Raw genomic sequence first — 22,246 nt, 5'->3', positions numbered from 1 at the left:
GCCCCTTGGGGACAAGAACGCCTTCAGTCATGCCATTGGTTACAGCTTCGGGCTGCCAATGGGCTTGCCATTCCTTACATTGGCTATTTGGAGCTCAGTGTACTCCTGTGTGGCAAGGAAATGCCCTCTTGTGGGATCCTTATAGTGAAGGATCCTCCTGGTGCCACGCCCTCTGTTCCTGGTATTTTAGGAATGAATGTCATCCGTCGCTGTTATCAAGAGCTGTTTGGGGCTTTCGGTGGCTCCTTGTTTAATTCTCCTTCTGTGTCACAGGCACCGAGACCAGTTTTGGAGGCCTTATATCAGTGTCACCAGTCTGCAGCCCAAGCCCCAGAGGACCCTGTCGGTACCGTTAAGGTACAGGGCCCGCGGGCCGTGCAGATACCTGGTGGTGTCATGCAGCTGGTGGCCACCACCTGTTCACAGCAGTTGTCAGGCCAGTCTGTGCTTTTTGAGCCTCCTGAGTCCGGGCTGCCAGTTGGTTTGCTGGCCTCTCCATGTTTGGTCCAGGTGGATAAGGGCGTTGCCTATATCCCAGTCACTAATGTGGGAACAGCTGAAGCTGTCCTCCACCCACGGACCCATTTAGGAGTGATCAGCCAAGCTACTGTTGTTAGCCTCCCTGCTGGTGTTAGCGAGGAACACTCTTTTCCCATTACAGTTTCCTCCCATACAACCAGCAGCCCTGCTCAAGACATGGTAGATGCGATTGACCTGTCTGCTCTCACTAAGTCAGAGCAACATGAGGTACGGTTACTTTTGCAGAAGTACCGCTCTGTTTTCTCCACTCATGAGGGAGACTTGGGCTGCACGAACCTTATCTCGCACGATATACCTCTGCTTGATGACGTACCCGTCCGGCAGAGGTATAGGCGGATTCCTCCTTCTGATTATGAGGCCGTCAGGGTCCATATCAATCAGTTATTGGAGGCCCAGGTAATTAGGGAGAGTAGCAGTCCGTACGCCTCCCCCATCGTGTTGGTCCGCAAGAAGGATGGAAGTCTCCGTTTGTGCGTTGACTATCGTTTGCTGAATAGCAAAACGAGGAAGGACGCCTTCCCGCTACCTCGCATTGAGGAAAGTCTGGATGCCCTTGCTGGCGCACGCTGGTTTTCTACCATCGATCTGGCCAGTGGGTATAACCAGGTGCCAGTCTCTGAGCAGGATAAGCCTAAGACCGCTTTTTGCACGCCGTTTGGCTTGTTCGAATGGAATCGAATGCCATTCGGGCTGTGCAATGCTCCTGGTACCTTTCAGCGCCTAATGCAGCGGATGTTCGGGGATCAGCAGTGTCAGTCGCTACTGCTGTACCTGGACGACATCATTGTGTTTTCCTCGTCCGTTTCTCAGCATCTGCAACGGCTAGAGATGGTGATGAAAAGGCTGCAGCAAGAGGGGCTCAAGGCTAAGCTAGAAAAGTGTGCCTTTTTCCAGCAGAAGGTTAACTACTTGGGCCATGTAATCTCTTGTGAGGGTGTCTCCACAGATCCAGCCAAGGTTGACGCAGTAGCCAAGTGGCAGTGTCCTCGTTCCGTGTCAGAGTTGCGATCCTTTTTGGGTTTCGCCAGCTATTATCGGCGCTTTGTGGAGGGGTTTGCCACATTGGCGGCTCCCCTGCATCAAGTGGTGGCTAAATTGGCTGGCACCAAGACAAAGAAGGGCTCGGGACAGAGTTTGAGTACTATCTGGACACCTCAGTGTGAGGAGAGTTTTGAGGCCCTGAAAGCCAAACTTGTGTCTGCCCCTGTGCTGGCATATGCTGGCATATTTCACACGTCCATTCATATTGGAGATTGACGCCAGTCACAGTGGCTTGGGTGCAGTCCTCTCCCAAGAAGTAGAGGGTGTTGTCCGGCCAGTGGCTTATGCCAGTCGAGGTCTCCGGCCCCATGAGCGCAATATGGACAATTACAGCTCTATGAAGCTGGAGTTTCTTGCGCTCAAGTGGGCCATGGCCGAGAAGTTCCGGGAGTACTTGCTGGGGCACAAGTGTGTGGTTTACACTGATAACAATCCACTCAGTTACCTCTCTTCAGCTAAGCTGGGTGCCACCGAGCAGAGGTGGGCCTCCCAGCTGGCGGCATTCGACTTTGAGATTAAGTATCGCTCAGGCCGCAGTAATAGGAATGCTGATGCTCTCTCCCGACAGTATGAGACGAGCTGCAGCCTGGCCGAGGGCGTGTTGCCTGGGACTCCCATCCCCACTTCGCTTCAGCAGGCTCCGTGTCCAGCAGTGCTGCCCGCTGTTACTCAGTCGGAGATTGGGGCCTTTCCGTCTCATTCTCCAGGGGATATTCGTGCTTTGCAGGAGGCTGATCCCCTCCTCAAGGATTTCTTGGTATACTGGAGGAGGCAGTCCCGGCCCTCTTCGGAGGAAAGGAGTCAGCTCCCCAAACCAGTCATGGTTCTGCTGCGTCAGTGGGATCGTCTGGTGGAGAAGGATGGCATCCTTTATCGCCGCATTTTGCGTCCGGGTGGAGGTGAGGAAGCCCTCCAACTTGTCCTTCCAGAGGCTCTGAAGCCTGAGACCTTGAGGCAACTGCACCAGGACCATGGGCACCAAGGTATTGAGCGTACCACTGAACTGGTCAGGCAGCGTTGCTATTGGCCCGGCATGTCCTCTGACATCAAGCAATGGGTTCAGTGTTGTGAACGCTGTCAGGTTGCAAAGGACTCGGAGTTGGGGTCTCATAGTTATATGGGTCACCTATTGGCGTCTAGGCCAAATGAAATCCTGGCCATAGACTTCACAGTGTTGGAACCTTCCCGTAGTGGAGTTGAAAACGTCTTGGTTATGACTGACGTTTTTAGCAAATACACTGTTGCAGTCCCTACCCGGGACCAGCGGGCCTCTACTGTGGCCCAGGCCCTGTTAACAGAGTGGTTTTTTAAGTTTGGCGTTCCTAGCCGCCTCCACTCTGACCAGGGTAGAAATTTTGAGAGTTTGGTGATGCAACAGCTATGCGAGTTGTATCGGGTAGCCAAGTCCCGTACAACCCCTTACCACCCAGCAGGTAATGGACAGTGCGAACGGTTTAACCGGACCCTCCACAACCTCCTACGGACCCTGCCATCATCTCGGAAACGTGACTGGGCTGCGTGCTTACCACACGTGCTCTTTTGCTATAATAGCACACCCCATCAGGGCACTGGAGAGTCGCCGTTTTTCCTGATGTTTGGCAGGGATCCTAGGCTGCCTATTGATTTCCTTCTAGGCCGGGTTCAGGACCCAGTGCCTGGAGAGGTTCAGGACTGGGTGGCCGAGCATCAAGCCAGGTTAATGGTGGCTTTTGAGGGAGCTCGGGCACGGTTGTCGCTTGCTGCTGACCGTCGCAAGGAGCGCCATGACCAGAGAGTCCATCCTGTTCCTTTAAAGGTCGGTCAGCTGGTGTATCTTCGAGATCACAGCGCCCGGGGTCGGCACAAGATCCAGGACCTATGGAGCTCTGTGGTCTATCAGGTGTTGAGGGCACCCCAAGAGAATGGGGCTGTTTATACCATTGCCCCCATGGGAGACTTGGAGAAGTTTCGACATGTCCATCGCGACATGTTGAAGGCACAGGTCAGCCCGGGGCCTCCTGCACCTGGTCCACAGGCTCCACCCCCGCCTGTGCCTGCTGACTCAGAGCGGACCTCTCTGAGTGATGATGAGTTGTGGCTCCTTGTCCCTGAGGTACCTTCACAACCTGTGGCACCTGCGGCGTCATCTTCTGATGCCTCTAGAGTTCCATCGGTGGAGCTCAGGTCTACTCCCAGTGTGATTGTAGCACCCTCGACCTCTGCTCCCCCAGGTTCTTCCTCAGGCTCTGTTGAACAGTCTGAGGTGAGTGGGTCACACTTGCGGAGAACAGCACGTTCAACAGCTGGTCAGCACTCGAATGTACATCACTTGCCACGTCCTGTTGAATCTGCACCAGTCGCTAATGCGCAGCTTGCCGTATTCAGGCCATGGTGTTAGGTTTCTTGAGTTATTGTCGGGGCGCCAATACAAAAAGGGGGGGTAGATGTAGCCGGATGGGCTACTCGCCTTTCTTTTCTCTCTCCCTCGCTCGCTCTACTGCTCTCGCTCTCTCCTGCGCTCGCTCAAACTGCAAAACTAGGTCAATTGGGAACCCACCTGCATATTGATTGCAGGCTGGCACCAGGTATAAAGCTAAGCCGGTGCTTCTTTGGATTATTCCTCCCATGCATTCAGCGCAAAGCAGCAGTAAATGCTGACACTCTGCGACGGACTGATCGGCAAGAGTAGATCATATGACAGCCACAGGTATGCTCTCGCTTAACCTCAGATTCCCTCTCAGTATTGGAATGTATAGTAATAGTTTTTGCGGCTTGTTGTAGCGCGGCAGGTTGTTTTATTCCGGCGTTGCGGAGAGGTGCTTGTGTGATTTCCCCCACCAGTGAGAGTATAACGCCTCCGGTCCTGGGGTAAGCTGTTCAAACTATTTTTATTAGCATTCACAGCTACCAGAGGCTAAGGTTATATTTGTCTGTTTTAGGGCGTGATCGCTGCCTTCACCTCCGTGGCAACTCACACAGCCTTAAGTGAAGAATCAAGACACCTGCCTAGCCGTTGTTGTGAGGGCTCCTCCTCAGTGGAGCCTGCTGTCTTGTCTTGTCTGGTTTTGTTTATTTTGTTTTATTCTGTTTTATCTTGTCGTGAGACTGGTTTTATTAAGTAGGCTTGCCATTTCCTGGTTCGCCTGGTTTTATTTTATTTTATCTCTGGATTGTTGCGTGTGCCCACGCTTCTGTGATCGGGCTGAAGCAATTCTTTGCCTGAGTGTCGTGCCGGGATTTTAAATTGCCCCGTTGCTGGTCTTAGCCTGTGGGGAGCCAGACCAGCTCGCGATTGAGGCTGGGACCATTACTACCAGTACGAGTGGACCAAGGCACAAGCCTTCCCGTGTGTGTGTGTGTGTGTGTGTGTGTGTGTGTGTGTGTGTGTGTGTGTGTGGTTTCTTTTATTAAAGCTATTAAAGTGTGTTTTAGTTCTTTGTATCATCTGTAGCGAGCCTGACGCTCAGTGTCCTGTTATTCTTTAACATATTTTTCTGTGTTTTCTTTTAGTGAACGGAGGACGTACCAGTGGCCCTGGGACCTTAGGTGGTGGGTCGTTTTCACACTTTCTTTTGTACAGCACCGGGTGGGCTGCAGTGATTTTCGTTTTGTGTGATTTTCTTTTGGGTCCACGGCTGCTGGTAAGTCCAAGTTCCATGATTGTTTTATTTTCATGTTAAGACACTGTCAACAATGACGCTACATTTTGGTTTCTAATATTTTATTTATTTTTACTATACATAAAACTGTTTTAATATTGGAGCCAACCTGCCTCAGTGTGCATCCTTGAATCTGTGCGGCCTCCTTTTATTCTTTTTTTTATCTATTTTTCTTAAATATATTTCCTGGGGGTGAAATTCCCCTAGGTGGCGTTGTCATTTTATTTCCTTTTATCTAACCCCGCCGACCACTTGGTCACAATTGGCTTCCTGTTAAATCCAGAATTGAATTCAAAATCCTGCTCCTCACATACAAGGTCTTAAATAATCAGGCCCCATCTTATCTTAATGACCTTGTAGTACCATATCACGCTATTAGAGCACTTCGCTCTCGCTCTGCAGGCCTACTTGTTGTTCCTAGAGTATTTAAAAGTAGAACGGGAGGCAGAGCCTTCAGTTTTCAGGCCCCTCTTCTGTGGAACCAACTTCCAGTTTGGATTTGAGAGACAGACACTATCTCTACTTTCAAGATTAGGCTTAAAACTTTCCTTTTTGCTAAAGCATATAGTTAGGGCTGGACCAGGTGACCCTGAATCCTCCCTTAGTTATGCTGCAATAGACGTGAGGCTGGGGATTCCCATGATGCATTGAGTTTTTCCCTTCCAGTCACCTTTCTCACTCACTATGTGCTAATAGACCTCTCTGCATCGAATCATATCTGTTATTAATCTCTGTCTCTCTTCCACAGCATGTCTTTCATCCTGTTTTCCTTCTTTCACCCCAACCGGTCGCAGCAGATGGCCGCCTCCCTGAGCCTGGTTCTGCCGGAGGTTTCTTCCTGTTAAAGGGAGTTTTTCCTTCCCACTGTCGCCAAAGTGCTTGCTCATAGGGGGTCATATGATTGTTGGGTTTTTCTCTGTATTTATTATTGTGCGATCTATTGTACAATATAAAGCGCCTTGAGGCGACTTTTGTTGTGATTTGGCGCTATACAAATAAAATTGAATTGAATTGAATTAAAGACGAGCAATGCTATATAAACAATGAATTTAGCACTTGCTAATACTGTACTAATACCTTATTAATGCTTAATAGCTGCCACGAACGTCGCACACTCGTACGTCATTGTCATGAGACACTCTCACAAACAAAATCACAGTTTTGTAACACAGTGACACAACATGCTTATGGGAAAGTAACAGTAATCTAATTACTTTTCTTGCAATAATAATCCCTTACTTTGCTCATTGCTTGAAAAAAGTAACTGGATTACGCGTTGCTGCCCATCTTTGATTATAAAGTGCTAGAGTGATTATATAGTGCTATCATTCAAATAATGATGTGAGGAAGAAGTTAATGAGAAGATAAGATTTACTGGAAACCTAAGCACAGGCACAAGAAAATAACATTAGGAAAAATCTGAAGGAAGGACCTAAGAAGAGACCTCAACATATGTATTTTATCAAGCAAATCACCCTCCACAATTTATTGTATTTTTTTATAGGCAGTACAAAAATATATTTCTGAATTAACAGAAATTGTGATTCCTTTGTAATGTCATGCAAAAATAATTAGAGCTTAAACTCAGTAGATTTCATTGTAATGACATTAGATTAGCTGAAAGTGTAAAAACACCTCAGGCTGTTCATCACAGCTTTTATACATGAAAAAGAATAAAGGGGACAGTTTTGGCATGTTTAGGTTATTAAGCAAATATTTTAGTTTTAGTGGTCTAACTCACAAAAGATCCAGTCTGGCTGTTTGTGACACATGAACTGAACACCTGCTGTAACCTGACTGGACTTTACACCAGCTGTTCCTGCTCCTCCTTGTCATCTGTCTGTGCTGCAGTCAGAGCCTTTGAGGATTCATCAGGATTCAGTCAGGATGAGAGTATACCTAATGAAGAGAGATGAAATGCTCAGACTGAAACAGCTTCAGTCATAAAACATGTGCATGTATTTCATAATAAATCATTTGCTGAGTCTCACTTGCCCCAACTTAAATAATGTAAATAAACAAACCTCAGTCATCTCTACAGGTTTATTTTGTTCAGTTTTTAAGACGATACGTTTCTTCCTCCTGGATATAATAAAAAATAACAACTTCAATATAAATGTTATGAACTTTCAACTTCAACTTTCAAACTAAAGGTCTAATGAGGAAAATAAAAGAGAGTTAAAGTGTTTGTATTGTTTTACCTCGTCCACAGGCTCAAGACAAGCAGAGGAATCAGCATCAGGACCACCAGAGTCAGCCTGATGATATTCATGATTATTATTTCTGATTTCCCTAAAAATGAGACAAATACATGGCAAAGATTTTCTCAGCAGTAAGATTAGATTGTTTGCCAGGTGATGCTATTAGTCATTTATTGTCAAGAAAAAGACATGGTAAAGATTTTTAATCTCCTTGGTAGAGTGTGCAGTTAATAGTAACTGGTGCAATTGGCTTGAAGTTGGCCTCTAGACATTGGATTCAAGATGAAGGTAGACTTGGTTATCCTGAGGGCTCTAACCCTGGGACCCTTACTGGATACAGACGCTATGATCAGGAGTTGAACCCCAAAGCTGATATCATCAATATATATATTATTAGATTATTATTAGAGAGTGTAAAACTTACTAGTGACAAAGGTCAGCTGTAAGGTGGAGTTACGAGTCCCTCTGCTGTTCTGGGCCACACAGTAATAACTCCCACTGTGCTCAGGTCTGATGTTGCTGATGGTGAAGTTGTGTCCTGACGTTTTAGGTGAGTCTTCATCCTCCTTGTACCAGGTGTAACTAGCTGCTGGGTTAGCATCACTGCTACAGGTCAGAGTGACTGAACTGCCCTCCACTATCTCAGCAGAGGGACTCACTGACACAGAGGGAAGCTTTGGAGCATCTGGAGGAGGAAACATCAATATATTTAGTTTTTAATTACACAATGTAGCAGAACACACTGGAAGATATTTCAAATCTGCCAACAACGCAGAGAGAGATTGGTGAAATAATTCTCCTCCTGCTAATTAACGACATGACTGATGAAGTTTTTAAAGTAATTTATCTGTGAGACAAACAAAAACAGTAGTAAACAAAATCTCCATGAGATGTTAGGGGTGTTCTTGTTTTGTAAATTTAGATGTTAAGTTTTAATATCGCTGATATTTTGAATCTCTTGAATCTGGGCATCAACTGTAAACAAAGCACCTCTTTATCATCTATTACAGCTGATGAGTGAACAACAGAAGCAGAATGTGAATGTTAAACAGGCAGAGCTGATGAAATGTTTCAGTTTTCATTCTTTTTTACTCACACTTCACATCAATAAGTTTGGATCCAGACCTCTTCATCCCCAGCTTGTTTTCAGCTCTACAGTAATACTGTCCAGAGTCAGAGGACTGAATGGAGCTGAAGACGAGCTGTGAGTCTTCACTGAGACGTTTATGATCACCCTCCTTGTACCAGGTGTAATTAGCTGCTGGGTTAGCATCACTGCTACAGGTCAGAGTGACTGAACTGCCCTCCACTATCTCAGCAGAGGGACTCACTGACACAGAGGGAAGCTTTGGAGCATCTGGAGGAGGAAACATGAACGTATTTATTATTTAATTACACAATGTAGTTGAACAAACTGGAAAATATTTTAAATCTCCTCAAATTTATATAAAACAGAGTGATTGCTGAAGTGTCTTTTCCTACGAATTAATGACATAATGATGTCTTTAAAGTCATTTTTCTGTGACAGAAACAAAAACACTGCCTTTCTAAAAAAAAATTGTTTAAACGTAATTCAGCAGAAAATCACCAGAAACACTAAAAAATTTCTCGTAAACAAAATCTTCAATAGATGTTAGGGGTGTTCTCATATTGTTCATGCATCTGTAAATTTAGAGGTTAAGTTTTAATATCACTTATAGTTTGAATCTTTTCAATCTAGGAGCCAACTGTAAATAAAGCACCTCTTTATCATCTATTACAGCTGATGAGTGAACTCCAGCAGCAGAATGTGAATGTTAAACAGGCAGAGCTGATGAAATGTTTCAGGTTTCATTCTTTTTACTCACACTTCACATCAATAAGTTTGGATCCAGACCTCTTCATCCCCAGCTTGTTTTCAGCTCTACAGTAATACTGTCCAGAGTCAGAGGACTGAATGGAGCTGAAGACGAGCTGTGAGTCTTCACTGAGACGTTTATGACCATCCTCCTTGTACCAGGTGTAATTAGCTGCTGGGTTAGCATCACTGCTACAGGTCAGAGTCACTGAACTGCCCTCCACTATCTCAGCAGAGGGACTCACTGACACAGAGGGAAGCTTTGGAGCATCTGGAGGAGGAAACATGAACGTATTTACAAACTGTGTTTGGATTTTTAGAGCAAAAAATATTTTAAAGATAGCATAGGCCCCGCTAGCTGTTCCCCGGCAGACCCCAAGCAGCTGGGGAAAGAGGGCAGCTGGGTGACAGTGAGGAGGAAGCATAGTCTTAAACAGAGGCCCCAGGTACACCACCAACCTGTTCATGTGTCTAACCGTTTTCCCCCACTCGGCGACACACCCGCCGGGGGTCAAACGCTTGTAATTGGCGATTCTGTTCTGAGACATGTGAAGCTAGAGACACCGGCAACCATAGTCAATTGTCTTGCAGGGGCCAGAGCAGGCGACATTCAGGGAAATTTAAAACTGCTGGCTAAGGGTCGGCAGTAATGACACCCGGTTACGCCAATCGGAGGTCACTAAAATCAATATTGAATTGGTGTGTAACTTTGCCAAAACAATGTCGGACTCTGTAGTTTTCTCTGGTCCCCTCCCCAATCAGACCAGGAGTGACATGTTTAGCCACATGTTCTCGTTAAATTGCTGACTGTCTGAGTGGTGTCCAAAAAATGATGTGGGCTTCATAGATAATTGGGAAACTCTCTAGAGGAAACCTGGTCTTGTTAGGAGAGACGGCATCCATCCCACTTTGGATGGAGCAGCTCTCATTTCTAGAAATGTGGACAAATTTTTTAAACCCCCCAAAATATGACTATCCAGAGTTGGGACCAGGAAGCAGAGTTGTAGTCTTACACTCCTCTCTGCAGCTTCTCTCCTCCTGTTACCCAGTGTTGCCAACTGCTCAGTAAGGAAAATTGCTATTGGCTGTCCTAAAAGTTGCTAGAAGTCGCTAAATAATGTCATCGCCTAATTTGCATCATTGGTCCTACCTATGTAATTGTGGAGAGAGAAATAACATCCTGGAAGAGACATAAAGTGAGTAAAAAAACACCCTAAAAGCATTTAGAATATATTTAGAACTACAAATTAAATTTCTCTTAGCAATTATTGTTTTCAATAATTTCAACCCTCCTCCTTTATCCGGACTTGGGACTGGCAAAAGTGACCCGAAATAGGCACTCTGCTGGAGTTACTGTTTGGTGTGTGTGTGTTTGTCTTTTTAAGTAGTTTTAAACCTTTTGATCCACAAAAAGTAACAGTAAAAGAAGAACATTTTACACCATTAACAATCAAAATAGTCATAGCAAGCCTCATCAGACAGCTTCAGGCGAAATCGGATGTACAAGATGTAGTTAAGGCTCTGCAAGGACATCCGATTTCTAAGTTTGCAATGATTGGAATGATGTATTTTAGTGCATTGATTTAAGAATCAGTGTACTAAGAAAAATGTACAGTTACCGCTGCTCGCGCCCTACGTTACAGTACGGGGGAAGCAGAAGCTTTGCTCATGCGCGATTCATTTGCAGTTTGTACGCGTAGGGGTGAATATCTCCTGCTCTGAGATCAGCTCAGGGCAACTGCTCCGTGAGGACTTCCTGCGACCATTTTTGCACAGGCGAGGTGCCCACGGCAGCACCCGCTGCTTGTTGAGAGTAAGAGCGATATGTGCTTTCACGTGAAAAAGTTGTCATAAGTCTCCAATAACACCAGAAAGTCACCAGATTTGTCGCTAATTGCTTTTTGGAAAAAAAGTCGCTAAGGCTGTCTGAAAACTCGCTAAATATAGCGACAAAGTGGCTAAGTTGGCAACACTGCTGTTACACCCCCCCCAAAACCCATCTCCATAGAGACTGTGTCAGCTCCCAAACAGACAAAAAACAAACAAAAAAAACAGCAATAAACAACTTAAACATAAAAAGAAAGAACAATACAGTATCCACATCTGAACCAAAGAGTAAAACAGTGAAATGTGGATTATTAAATATTAGGTCTCTCTCCTCCAAGTCTCTGTTAGTACATGACTTAATAATTGATCAACAAATCGATTTACTCTGCCTTACAGAAACCTGGTTGCAGCCAGATGATTATGTTAGTTTAAATGAATCAACACCCCCGAGTCATTCTAACTACCAGAAACCTCGAAGCACAGGCCGAGGGGGCGGTGTGGCAGCAATTTTTCACACCAGCCTATTAATTAACGAAAGACCAAGACAGACTTTTAATTCATTTGAAAGCCTGATGCTTAACCTTTTCCACCCCAGCTGTAAAACTCAGAAACCAGTCTTACTTGTTATCATATATCGTCCACCTGGGCCTTACACAGAGTTTCTCTCTGATTTCTCAGAGTTTTTATCTGATTTAGTGCTCAGCTCAGATAAAATAATTATTGTGGGTGATTTTAACATCCATGTAGATGATAAAAATGACAGCCTCAACATGGCATTTAATCTGTTATTAGATTCAATTGGCTTCTCTCAAAATGTCCTCAAAAAATCCTCACTATGTATGACTCTGGATACTGTAGCTCCTGTGAAAACTAAGGCCTCAAATCAGAAGTACCTGACTCCGTGGTATAATTCTCAAACACGTAGCGTAAAGCAGATAACTCGTAAGCTGGAGAGGAAATGGTGTGTCACAAATTTAGAGGATCATCATTTAGCCTGGAGAAATAGTTTGCTGCTTTATAAGAAAGTCCTCCGCAAAGCCAGAACATCTTACTATTCATCACTGATTGTAGAAAATAAGAACAACTCCAGGTTTCTCTTCAGCACTGTAGCCAGGCTGACAAAAAATCAGAGTACTGTTGAGCTAACCATCCCTTTAATGTTAACTAGTAATGACTTCATGAACTTCTTCACAAACAAAATTTTAATCATTAGAGAAAAAATTACCCATAACAATCTCACAGATGTAACATTATCTACAGCTACTCTTAGTACCATTGATGTTAAGTTAGACTCTTTTTCTCCAATTGATCTTTCTGAGTTAACTTCAATAATTACTTCCTCCAAACCATCAACGTGTCTTTTAGACCCCATTCCTACAAAACTGCTCAAAGAAGTCCTGCTATTAATTAATTCTTCAATCTTAAATATGATCAACCTATCTCTAATAATCCGCTATGTACCACAGGCCTTCAAGCTGGCTGTAGTTAAACCTTTCCTTAAAAAGCCATCTCTAGACCCAGCTGTCTTAGCTAATTATAGGCCAATCTCCAACCGAATTTCCCGGAGGAACCCACCCGAGGGATTAATAAAGTTTTATCTAATCTAAAACCTTCCTTTCATATCAAAAATCCTTGAAAGAGTAGTTGTCAAACAGCTAACAGATCATCTGCAGAGGAATGGCTGATTTGAAGAGTTTCAGTCAGGTTTCAGAGCTCATCACAGCACAGAAACAGCTTTAGTGAAGGTTACAAATGATCTTCTTATGGCCTCTGACAGTGGACTCATCTCTGTGCTTGTCCTGCTAGACCTCAGTGCAGCGTTCGATACTGTTGACCATAATATTCTATTAGCGCGATCAGAGCATGCTGTAGGTATTACAGGTACTGCGCTGCAGTGGTTTGTATCATATGTATCTAATAGACTCCAATTTATTCATGTAAATGGAGAGTCCTCTTCACACACTAAGGTCAGTTATGGTGTTCCACAGGGTTCAGTGCTAGGACCAATTCTATTTACATTATACATGCTTCCCTTAGGCAGTATCATCAGAAGACATAGTATACAGTTTCACTGCTATGCTGATGACACGCAGCTCTATCTATCCATGAAGCCAGGTAACACACACCAATTAGTTAAACTGCAGGAATGTCTTAAAGACATAAAGACCTGGATGACCGCTAACTTTCTGCTTCTTAATTCAGATCAAACTGAGGTTATTGTACTCGGCCTTGAAAATCTTAGAAATATGGTATCTAAGCAGATTCTTACTCTGGATGGCATTACCTTGGCCTCCAGTAATGCTGTGAGGAACCTTGGAGTCATTTTTGACCAGGACATGTCCTTCAACGCACATATTAAACAAATATGTAAGACTGCCTTCTTTTATTTGCGCAACATCTCTAAAATTAGAAATATCCTGTCTCTTAGTGACGTCAAAAAACTAGTTCATGCATTTATTACTTCCAGGCTGGACTACTGTAATTCTTTATTATCAGAATGTTCTAAAAACTCCCTTAAAAGCCTTCAGTTAATCCAAAATGCTGCAGCAAGAGTACTGACAGGGACTAGAAACAGAGATTTTACCTATATTGGCTTCCCTTCATTGGCTTCCTGTTAAATCCAGAATTGAATTCAAAATCCTGCTCCTCACATACAAGGTCTTAAATAATCAGGCTCCATCTTATCTTAATGACCTTGTAGTACCATATTACTCCATTAGAGCACTTCAGTCTCACACTGCAGGTTTACTTGTTGTTCCTAAAGTATTTAAAAGTAGAATGGGAGGGAGAGCCTTCAGTTTTCAGGCCCCTCTTCTGTGGAACCAACTTCAAGTTTGGATTCGGGAGACAGTTAGGGCTCGATCAGGTGACCCTGAATCCTCCCTTAATTATCCTGCAATAGGCATAGGCTGCTGGGGGATTCCCATGATGCATTGAGTTTTTCCTTTTCAGTCACCTTTTTCACTCACTATGTGTTAATAGAACCTGCCCCTCCCTGAGCCTGGTTCTGCTGGAGGTTTCTTCCTGTTAAAAGAGAGTTTTCCCTTCCCACTGTCGCCAAAGTGCTTGCTCATAGGGGGTCATATGGTTGTTGGGTTTTTCTCTGTATGTATTATTGTAGGATCTACCCTACAATATAAAGCGCATTGAGGTGACTGTTTTTGTGATTTGTCGCTATATAAATAAACTTGAATTGAATTGAACTGAATTTAATTGTTAACATGCAGGATAATATGTTCAGGCTCCACATGTTAGTAAAGTCTGTTGAATAAACTCACACACTGATGGAGAGGGAAACTCCTCGTGTCCTTTTAGAGCACAGGAAATGTCGTCTTTAGGAAAAAATGAATACAGAAGAGTAGAAGATGTTTCTCTCAGAATGACCTGCCCATTCTTCATCCACACATAGGAAGGATGATCAGGCAGACAGCTGCTGTGACATTTCAGCTGTACCAGGGTACCAAACTGTCGGTGCTGTGATGTGATCACCTGCACCTGGAGATCTGCATACATGAGGAAACAACACAAATTCAGTTTATGTTCTTAAAATATGTGCAAACTGTATCTGGAAGCAAATAATGAATTCAAATAAAATGTTACCTGTGACAGTCAAAGTGACTCCAGGTGAACCAGTATAGCTCCCTCCTTGATGGTTTGTTATGAATCTGAACTTGTACACAGCTGAGTCGCTCTCTCTCAGCTCTGTGATTCTCAGAGTGCAGTCCTGATTAGAACGATACTCCACTCGTCCTGTGTAGTCTGAGTCTGATTTCAGATCCACAGGTTGATGATCGAATCCTTTAGTAAACCACAGTTTCATTTGAACTTTAGTAATTTGATATTGTGTCCTGGATGGGTATGTGTATCTGTATTTTATTTCCACTGTTGATCCTTTTACAGCACAGATCTGAGTAGAAGTGTAAGTCACTCCCCAGCAGTGTTGGGACTAACGCGTTATTAAGTAACGCGTTACAGTAACTACGTTATTATTGTGGTAACGAGCACGGTAACTAGTTATTATGCCAAAACCAGGAACGCGTTACTCGTTACTGGGATTTAGATAGGCTCGTTACTCGTTACTTCGTGTGGTGGATATCGCGGAGCTTCCACAGATTCAGTAACATTAGCAAGTGGTGGAAGCCAGCAGGTGGATGAAGGAAAAGGGAGGCAAGAGGAGAGACCCGAAGCTGCCGCCGGTCCGCGTGTCAGGTGAACTGAACTTCAGGTAAGAAGTTATGACCTGCAGTCTATCAGTCAGATATAAACCAAGTTTAGGTGGAGTTTATTTTCGGTATGCTGACATTTTCGTACTGCGTGCTAGCTAGCATGACGGAGTTTCTATACAGCTGGGTGGGTGCTATGTTACTGATGTTGAACTTTATTTTGTTCATACGGTTAATTATTAGAGTCGCCAACCGTCCAGTAAAAAACAGAATCGTCTGGTATTCAGAGAAAATATTACGCGTTTCGTACTGAGGTGAAAAGGAACACAGTTTGTCCCGGACTTCAGCTACAATGAAAAAGACACAAAGCTGAAGCTGCACAGCTGCCTCTTCTTCTCTCATTCTCTCCTGTTTCTACTTCAATCATGAAACTGATCAATGATCAGCTGATCGGCTTTTCTCTCTTGTTTATTTATCGTCCACTTTGCGCCAGAAAGAGGAAACCAGCGGATGTCGCGTTAAACAACAGCAGCACGTTTAAGCTTGATCAGCTGTTGTTAGAATTTATTTAATATTAATTTCTAGTATCAGCTGATGTTTGCTGGAGCCACAGCTGTAAAGCTGCTGGTCATGATATCGGTTTGGTTATCTGGTGAGAGGGAAACATGCAGATGAAACCAGGAGATGTTCTTACTGAATCATCAGAGCTGAACAGGTGATGGAGAAACAGGTTTACCTTTTAGGTGACATGGATGAGTTGAAGGGAAGTTATGAACTGTTTCTGAGAGACAAATAACACCAGGATCCTTTTCTACGTAGCTGACAGCTGGTAACTGTGCAGGGGCGGGTCTAGCAAAGTGCTGCCAGGGGGCCAGGTAGGGCATTAACAGGGAAAGGGGGGGACAAGGAAATACTTTTCTTCATTATTCTCATTTAAAATGTCTCGCTTTTAAAAAAATAATTATCTGAGTCTTACAACAAACGATTGATAGATTGATACATATATACCATCAGAACAGTGTACATCACTGTCACAACAGTGTTTGTTTTCATTCAAAGGCTTTATGATTTTTCCTATAATGGTGGGCCGGTCTCTAGTCAAAATGCCCGGGACTATTTTTTTGTCCCTGTCCAGCTCTGTATGCAGCTCATCTGCAGTCTGGTGTTACCTACATCTTCCTATTCAGAAGGCAGAATTTCCAAGTTCTGAGTACAATCAAAAGCACCACGACTGCAGTTTTTGTGTTGGATGTAAAAAGCAGGCTAGAATCATGGCGGCGGTCAACGACGGTCCAGGCGTGATTTCTCTCGTGGAAATGTGCACATTATTTTTCCTTTCTATTGGTAGGTGGCACAGTGCACTTGTGGCAAGTAAGCAAGCTAGAAGACTGGCAAACTTGTTGGGTATCCAGTTACGGAAGCAACACATTAACAAGAGAATTCTGAGTAAAACCAAAGTTACTTTCCCTAGTAACTAGTTACTCTGAAAGTAACGAGTAACTTGAAGTAACTGAGTTACTTTTTTAGAGAAGTAACTAGTAATGTAACTAAGTTACTAATTTAAAGTAACTTACCCAACACTGCTCCCCAGCCATCCTGATTCTGTACCACTGTAACACAGAGCACATCAGAAACCACAATCACTGTTAAAACCTTCAGTTAACAATGAGTTCAAAGACAAAGAGAATAATTGGACAAAACTCAAACTGCACAATAACGAGAACAGTTATTTATATTAATTGAAATAAATAGTTATGGTATAATTTTTGTGTTATTATTTCCAGATAATTTTTTTAATCATTATCCGTTCTGACAAGTTTTCCTGTTTGTTTGTGTCTCTTTTTTCCTTTGTATTTTTTTTATGAACTTTTAGTGAACTATTTGCCAACTTCCTGTCTCTCCATCACACATTTGTGATTTGTGTTCTGAAGCGTGAAATTTTGGTCCACTTATTTTGGTCATCCCTGTTTTGTTTATCTCCTAATCTTTGAAGAAGATAACAATAAGAGAAAGATCACATCCTCCCTTCTTTGGGTTGTTTTTAAACATATATATCACTGAACATTTGTTCCTTAAACAACAAACACAAAACAATATGGCAGATGGCACACACATAACAGTGTCTTTCAGGTCTCCTGATTACTTGTGCAGGTCTTCTGAGCACGGGCTTATTTGAACTTTTAATGGTGTTAGAATCGGTTGGAGAGATGGTTCATTCTCAATCCAGGATTCAGTTTCTTCTGGAGAAGTCTCTGATATTTTCAGAGGACTACGTCGATTTTGTTGAATGACTTGTCCATTTTCAGTCATCACATTGGTTCACACTTTGGTTCTCCATCCATCCTGATCCTCAGTCTTGACTGTGTCCTCTGCTGCTATTGGTGGAAGCTGTTTGGCTGTTCTACCATAAAACAACTTTTGCTTCACCCTCAGTTGTTGTAGTTCTTTTGAACTCTTTTCAAACTTGACATGGTTTTCCATGCAGTGCACAGTTTTCTGTTCATCAGCAGCTCAGCAGGTGACAGTCCACTCTCCAGCAGTGAGGCTCTGTTTCTGCAGTAAAGGAGGGTGAGCCATATACATAGCCATGAAACCTCCAAGGCAAAAAGCAATAATAGGCATTCTTTATCAGTTTGATCGTAGCAGCGCTCACTCTCTGTTATGGACCTGGAAGCACAGCGATAGGTTTCCAATGTTCACCTTCAGCCTGCAGAAGAACTGCACCGCTTCCATCTTTTGAGGCATCAGTTGATAGTTTGATCCTCTTTGATGAGTCACAGAGTGTCAGCACAGGTGCAGTTGTTAGTGTTCTCTTATGTTCCCATCCACCTTCATTTGAAATCGTGTTCTTTAAACATCATGAATACAGGATGTTTTGCAGAGAAATTGGGAATGAATTTGCTAACAGAGTACACCATTGCCATTATGTGTAGCACTCCTGTCTTGTCTGTGGATCTTTATGTCCAGCACTGCCTCGATTATTTTCTTGATGAGGCTGAACTCCTTGTGCTGAGAGCTTGTCTCCCAAAAACACAATTTCTTGCACTGCAAACCAACATTTGCTCTTGTTGAGCTTAAGTCCATATTTTTGAACCTGCTCAAATATCCTGATCAGTCTCTCCTTATTTGTTCTTGCGTTTACAGCCCCGGATATTTATGTCATCTACATAAACTCAGACACCTTAGAGTCCTTCTATTATATGTCCCATTGCCCTGTGAAATGTCTCAGATGCTGAGATTATTCCAAAAGGAAGTTTCTGCCGAACAGTATCTGCCAAACTTTGTATTGAAGTTGCAGTGTTTGGTGCTGCTTTCATTCAGCTTTGACCTTGTGAAACATTGAGTTTTGTGAAGTATCTGGTGCCATTTCATTGGTTATTTCTTCACGCTTAGGTATTTGGTAATGCTCCTGTTTGATTTTGTAGTTTAGAGCTTTTGGATCCATGAATATTTATTTTCACAGTTGATCAGAACAACAAATGTCTCACTTAGATCAGTATCTTCTACCATGTTTACTGATGGCCTTTTCTTTTCCTCTTCACTTTTTAAGAAACATTGCCTTGCGAAATAGTTCCTGCTGTGGCAGATGGAACATGTCTTACCATGGGCTGGACACTGTTTAGTCATGTGCTTTAAACCAAAGCATTTGCAGTCAAAGATCCTGTTGTCAGATCGTGGCTGTATGTGCTTCCCTGTCTGAATTGAAACTGCTCCCACAGTAGCACAGTCACTGACTGCATTAGCGCCCATTTCACTAAATGTCTTGCTAAACATGCTGCTGTGACAACTCACATGCTTGACAAATCTTTATAGCTCCTTCAACATCAGTTCAGCCTCAAACTTTTCAATAACTCTGTCAAACTTCTCATTATCGCCCCGCTCATCATAAACAAATGTGTTTTACACTACAATAGCTTGAAGTCCAGCAATTGTAGTCAGTAATGTTACCTTTCTTGCACTGGCTTGATTTCAGATCCTACAGCTGGACTCATTGCTTGAAGGCACTTCAATTGCTTTTGAAGTTTCCCATCAACTTCAAACTGATTGTCAGTTTGATAGAATTCATATCGTGTCTAATGCGCCTCTGTTTAGACTTTTATTCCTGGTATCATGTTGAGTTGTTCAATTTCTGCTACAAGCTTGTATTAGTACTTGTTGGCTGGCAAATAAAACAGTGCCACACAGCCAATTCTAATTCTTGTACATGTTGTTTTTTTCCATACCTCTGTCAACCTTTTTCCAACATTTCGCTCACACCTTTAGTCTCTACACAAATATTTAGACACTTTTTTGAGTGGCTTGGAATTACAACAATTTTGCCACAATAACAGATCTGATCATGACAATTCCTATTGGTTTATCCACAGAGTACAGAAAGTGCCTCTAAAATTATTCATAACACAGACTGTGGTGGTTGGGTGTAGTTTGTGGCTCAGCTGCAGGGGAGGGGTGGAGCAGAGGGTTCGGGGGCAGTGCCAGAGGAGTTTGAGTCACTGGGACCAGGAGTGTGTGTGATGAGGAGCAGAGCTGACAGCAGGAGGCTGTAACAGAGTGACTATGAACTGACAAGTAAATGTGTGTGTTGCTGAGACAGCATGTGGTTATCACTGAAAGAATAAAGTCTCAAAAAAAGTCCTGGGTTCAAATCCACCAACTGGCCAGGGCCTTTTTGTATTTTTTTCCATAGGTTCTCTGCAGGTACTCCTGCTTCCTCCCACAGTCCAAAGCAAGTGGTTAATGGGTTTAGGTTAACTGGTGAATTCTAAATTTGCCCAAAGGTGTGAGTATGAAAGGCTGCCCGTCTCTCTGTTTTAACCCTGCAGCAGACTGGTGACCTTTCTCAGGGTAATAGATAGTGTACCCTTTGACCCTGAATTGTATCAGTGGAAGACAATGGATGGATGGACATTTACACTCTTATAAATAGTAGGGATGCACCGATCCCGATACTGGTATCGGGTATCGGTGCCGATACTGTAAAATGTGTGCGTACTCGTACTCGTAAAAGTCAACCGATAGCATGAACCGATACTAATGTAGCCCGGATGGGAATTTGGTAGTAGATACTCATAATTCCCATGGACTTGAACGCCACATAAGGTGTTCACAGTTCACAGAAGAGAACGGCATGGAGAGATGCACGAGGTTAGCTGAACCAAAGTGAGAGACTCGGCTAGTTTTACTGAGGTTAACTTGCACAAAAGAGTGTGTGACTAGAAAGCTAACCGTGTGAGAGCTTCGCAACAGAGTGTGGGTGAAGTGACTTTTTGTTTCAACGGTCGCACCACCGTCCGTGGAAAACTGTGTTTCCAGCCATGACCGCCGAGGCTAAAGGCTAGCCCGGACTGCTTGGCTGCGCCACGGAGGCAGCTGCTATGGACTGTCGGAGAGCTGGACAGTGACTGGCTAACGCGCTGTAGCAGAGACAGCATCGGGTCCGCAGGGAGTGGATTTAGTGTGGGACTGGTGAATGGCGACCTACCGAGCAACGGAACTGTAAGTCAGACTTTTGTGCTCTTACTGGGGAGAAGAGGATTTTTCTCCATCGTCCGGCGTGAGCAGCAAACAGGCCTGCAACAAGTGTGAATGTGAGTGTGTGTGGCGCCCATGTGTGAATATTGTATGTTTAGTGGATTTATATAACGTGTTTTGGAGTGTATATTAGTGAGTCACTTACCAAAAGGTGATAACATAAGTTGGGTTGTTTAATATAATTTGAAAGGGAATTATTTCATTTATACAGTGTATTTCATTTGGTTAAGGAATTGGAATATCATTTGAGTTTAAAAAAGGGATGTGTTGTACAGTATTTGTCTCTGCCCTTACGTTCAGTAAACGTTTCGTTTGTGTTAAAGAGTTGTGTGGGGTCGTTTCTTTACTACCGGTTAAGTTTAACTTGTGTGTGGCAGAAGTATCGGTTTTTGTACTCGGTATCGGCAAGTACTCAGATCCAAGTATCGGTATCGGATCGGTTTGAAAAAATTGGTATCGTTGCATCCCTAATAAATAGTTTGTTTCTAATGTTAAAAATGAATCTATATCGAGCTTTGACTTTGTTCAGTCTTCAGTTTCACACAAACAGCAGTCGTTTAATTATTGTGAAGGAAAACCTCACAATGTGCTTTTCTCTCCTCTCTGTTCACAGCCGAGTTGTGAAACCAAGGAAAAGCAGAACAAACATGCAGACAGTGAGAAAACTCTTTAGAGCAGCTATAGCATAACTGTAGATACCAACATACAGAGGACGATTCAGATTTATTTGTACAACAATTTTCAGACACAGAGTGTTTTATAGATTGACAGAAAGAGGAATATAAAGAGACATTTGAAACAAGTGAAACGTGTACATGTATGCAGGTCATAGATAGAAATAGAAATAATTATAATAATTAGACCTGAAAACAAGTAAAACTAAAGTTGTTTCCATCTTTCACAACTAACTATGGAGTGTGAAGATTCCCCATATCTTCCACAAACTGGAAAATATGTATCAACCACTGTGTTTGCACAGATGTGGTGAGCAGCTATTTAAACCTGCTCATCTATTCCATTCTGTAAAAACTGCCCCCACCCCCCTTCCTGTAGTAACAAACAAAGTGCAAGATTTGTCCTGAGATAACATGGTTCAGTGGTTAAAAGTAGACTGTTAGGTGTTAGTGCAAGGTAATGCATTCAAACTTCCTCATAAGTTGTGGTCTTTCTGTGGAGTTTGCATGTTTCCCCACAGTTGAAAAACATCCTGTTAAGCTAAAATATCATGTTAAGATAACTGTTAATTATAATTAGTTTTGTCTTGGTACATGTGCAATCATCCAGGTAAGTAAATTCCAAAAGGTGATCTGGATGTTGCGTTTTCAGTGGGAGAAACGTTTTGTCGCCTATCCAAGTGACTTCTTCAGTCTCAGCTGACTGCAGGTGTCCCCAACCTTATAAACAGTAAATTTGCATAATGGTAAATGGTCTGTATTTATATAGCGCTTTTCTGGTCCTTAAGGACCC

The 22,246-nt window shown here is 43.3% G+C and overlaps 1 protein-coding gene across 1 annotated transcript in view; it reads right to left on the bottom strand.

The window, feature by feature from the left end:
* Window positions 1–6,770: 6,770 nt before the first annotated feature.
* The window catches only part of LOC116333406 (hemicentin-1-like), a 41,129-nt gene continuing 25,653 nt past the window's right edge, over window positions 6,771–22,246 (bottom strand). Inside the window, exons 8-13 of the mRNA XM_039612976.1 lie at window positions 9,268–9,528; window positions 8,517–8,777; window positions 7,845–8,105; window positions 7,421–7,511; window positions 7,244–7,301; window positions 6,771–7,118 (exon numbers count right to left, since the gene is read on the bottom strand). Coding sequence (XP_039468910.1) covers window positions 7,098–7,118; window positions 7,244–7,301; window positions 7,421–7,511; window positions 7,845–8,105; window positions 8,517–8,777; window positions 9,268–9,528 — 953 coding nt within the window. The 3' untranslated portion in view covers window positions 6,771–7,097. The remainder of the gene's footprint in view (window positions 7,119–7,243; window positions 7,302–7,420; window positions 7,512–7,844; window positions 8,106–8,516; window positions 8,778–9,267; window positions 9,529–22,246) is intronic.

This window comes from Oreochromis aureus, linkage group 6, assembly GCF_013358895.1.
Source record: "Oreochromis aureus strain Israel breed Guangdong linkage group 6, ZZ_aureus, whole genome shotgun sequence".
Lineage (NCBI taxonomy): Eukaryota > Metazoa > Chordata > Actinopteri > Cichliformes > Cichlidae > Oreochromis > Oreochromis aureus.
The sequence above is the reverse complement of the archived record's forward strand: the minus strand, read 5'-3'. Positions and strand labels throughout refer to the sequence as shown.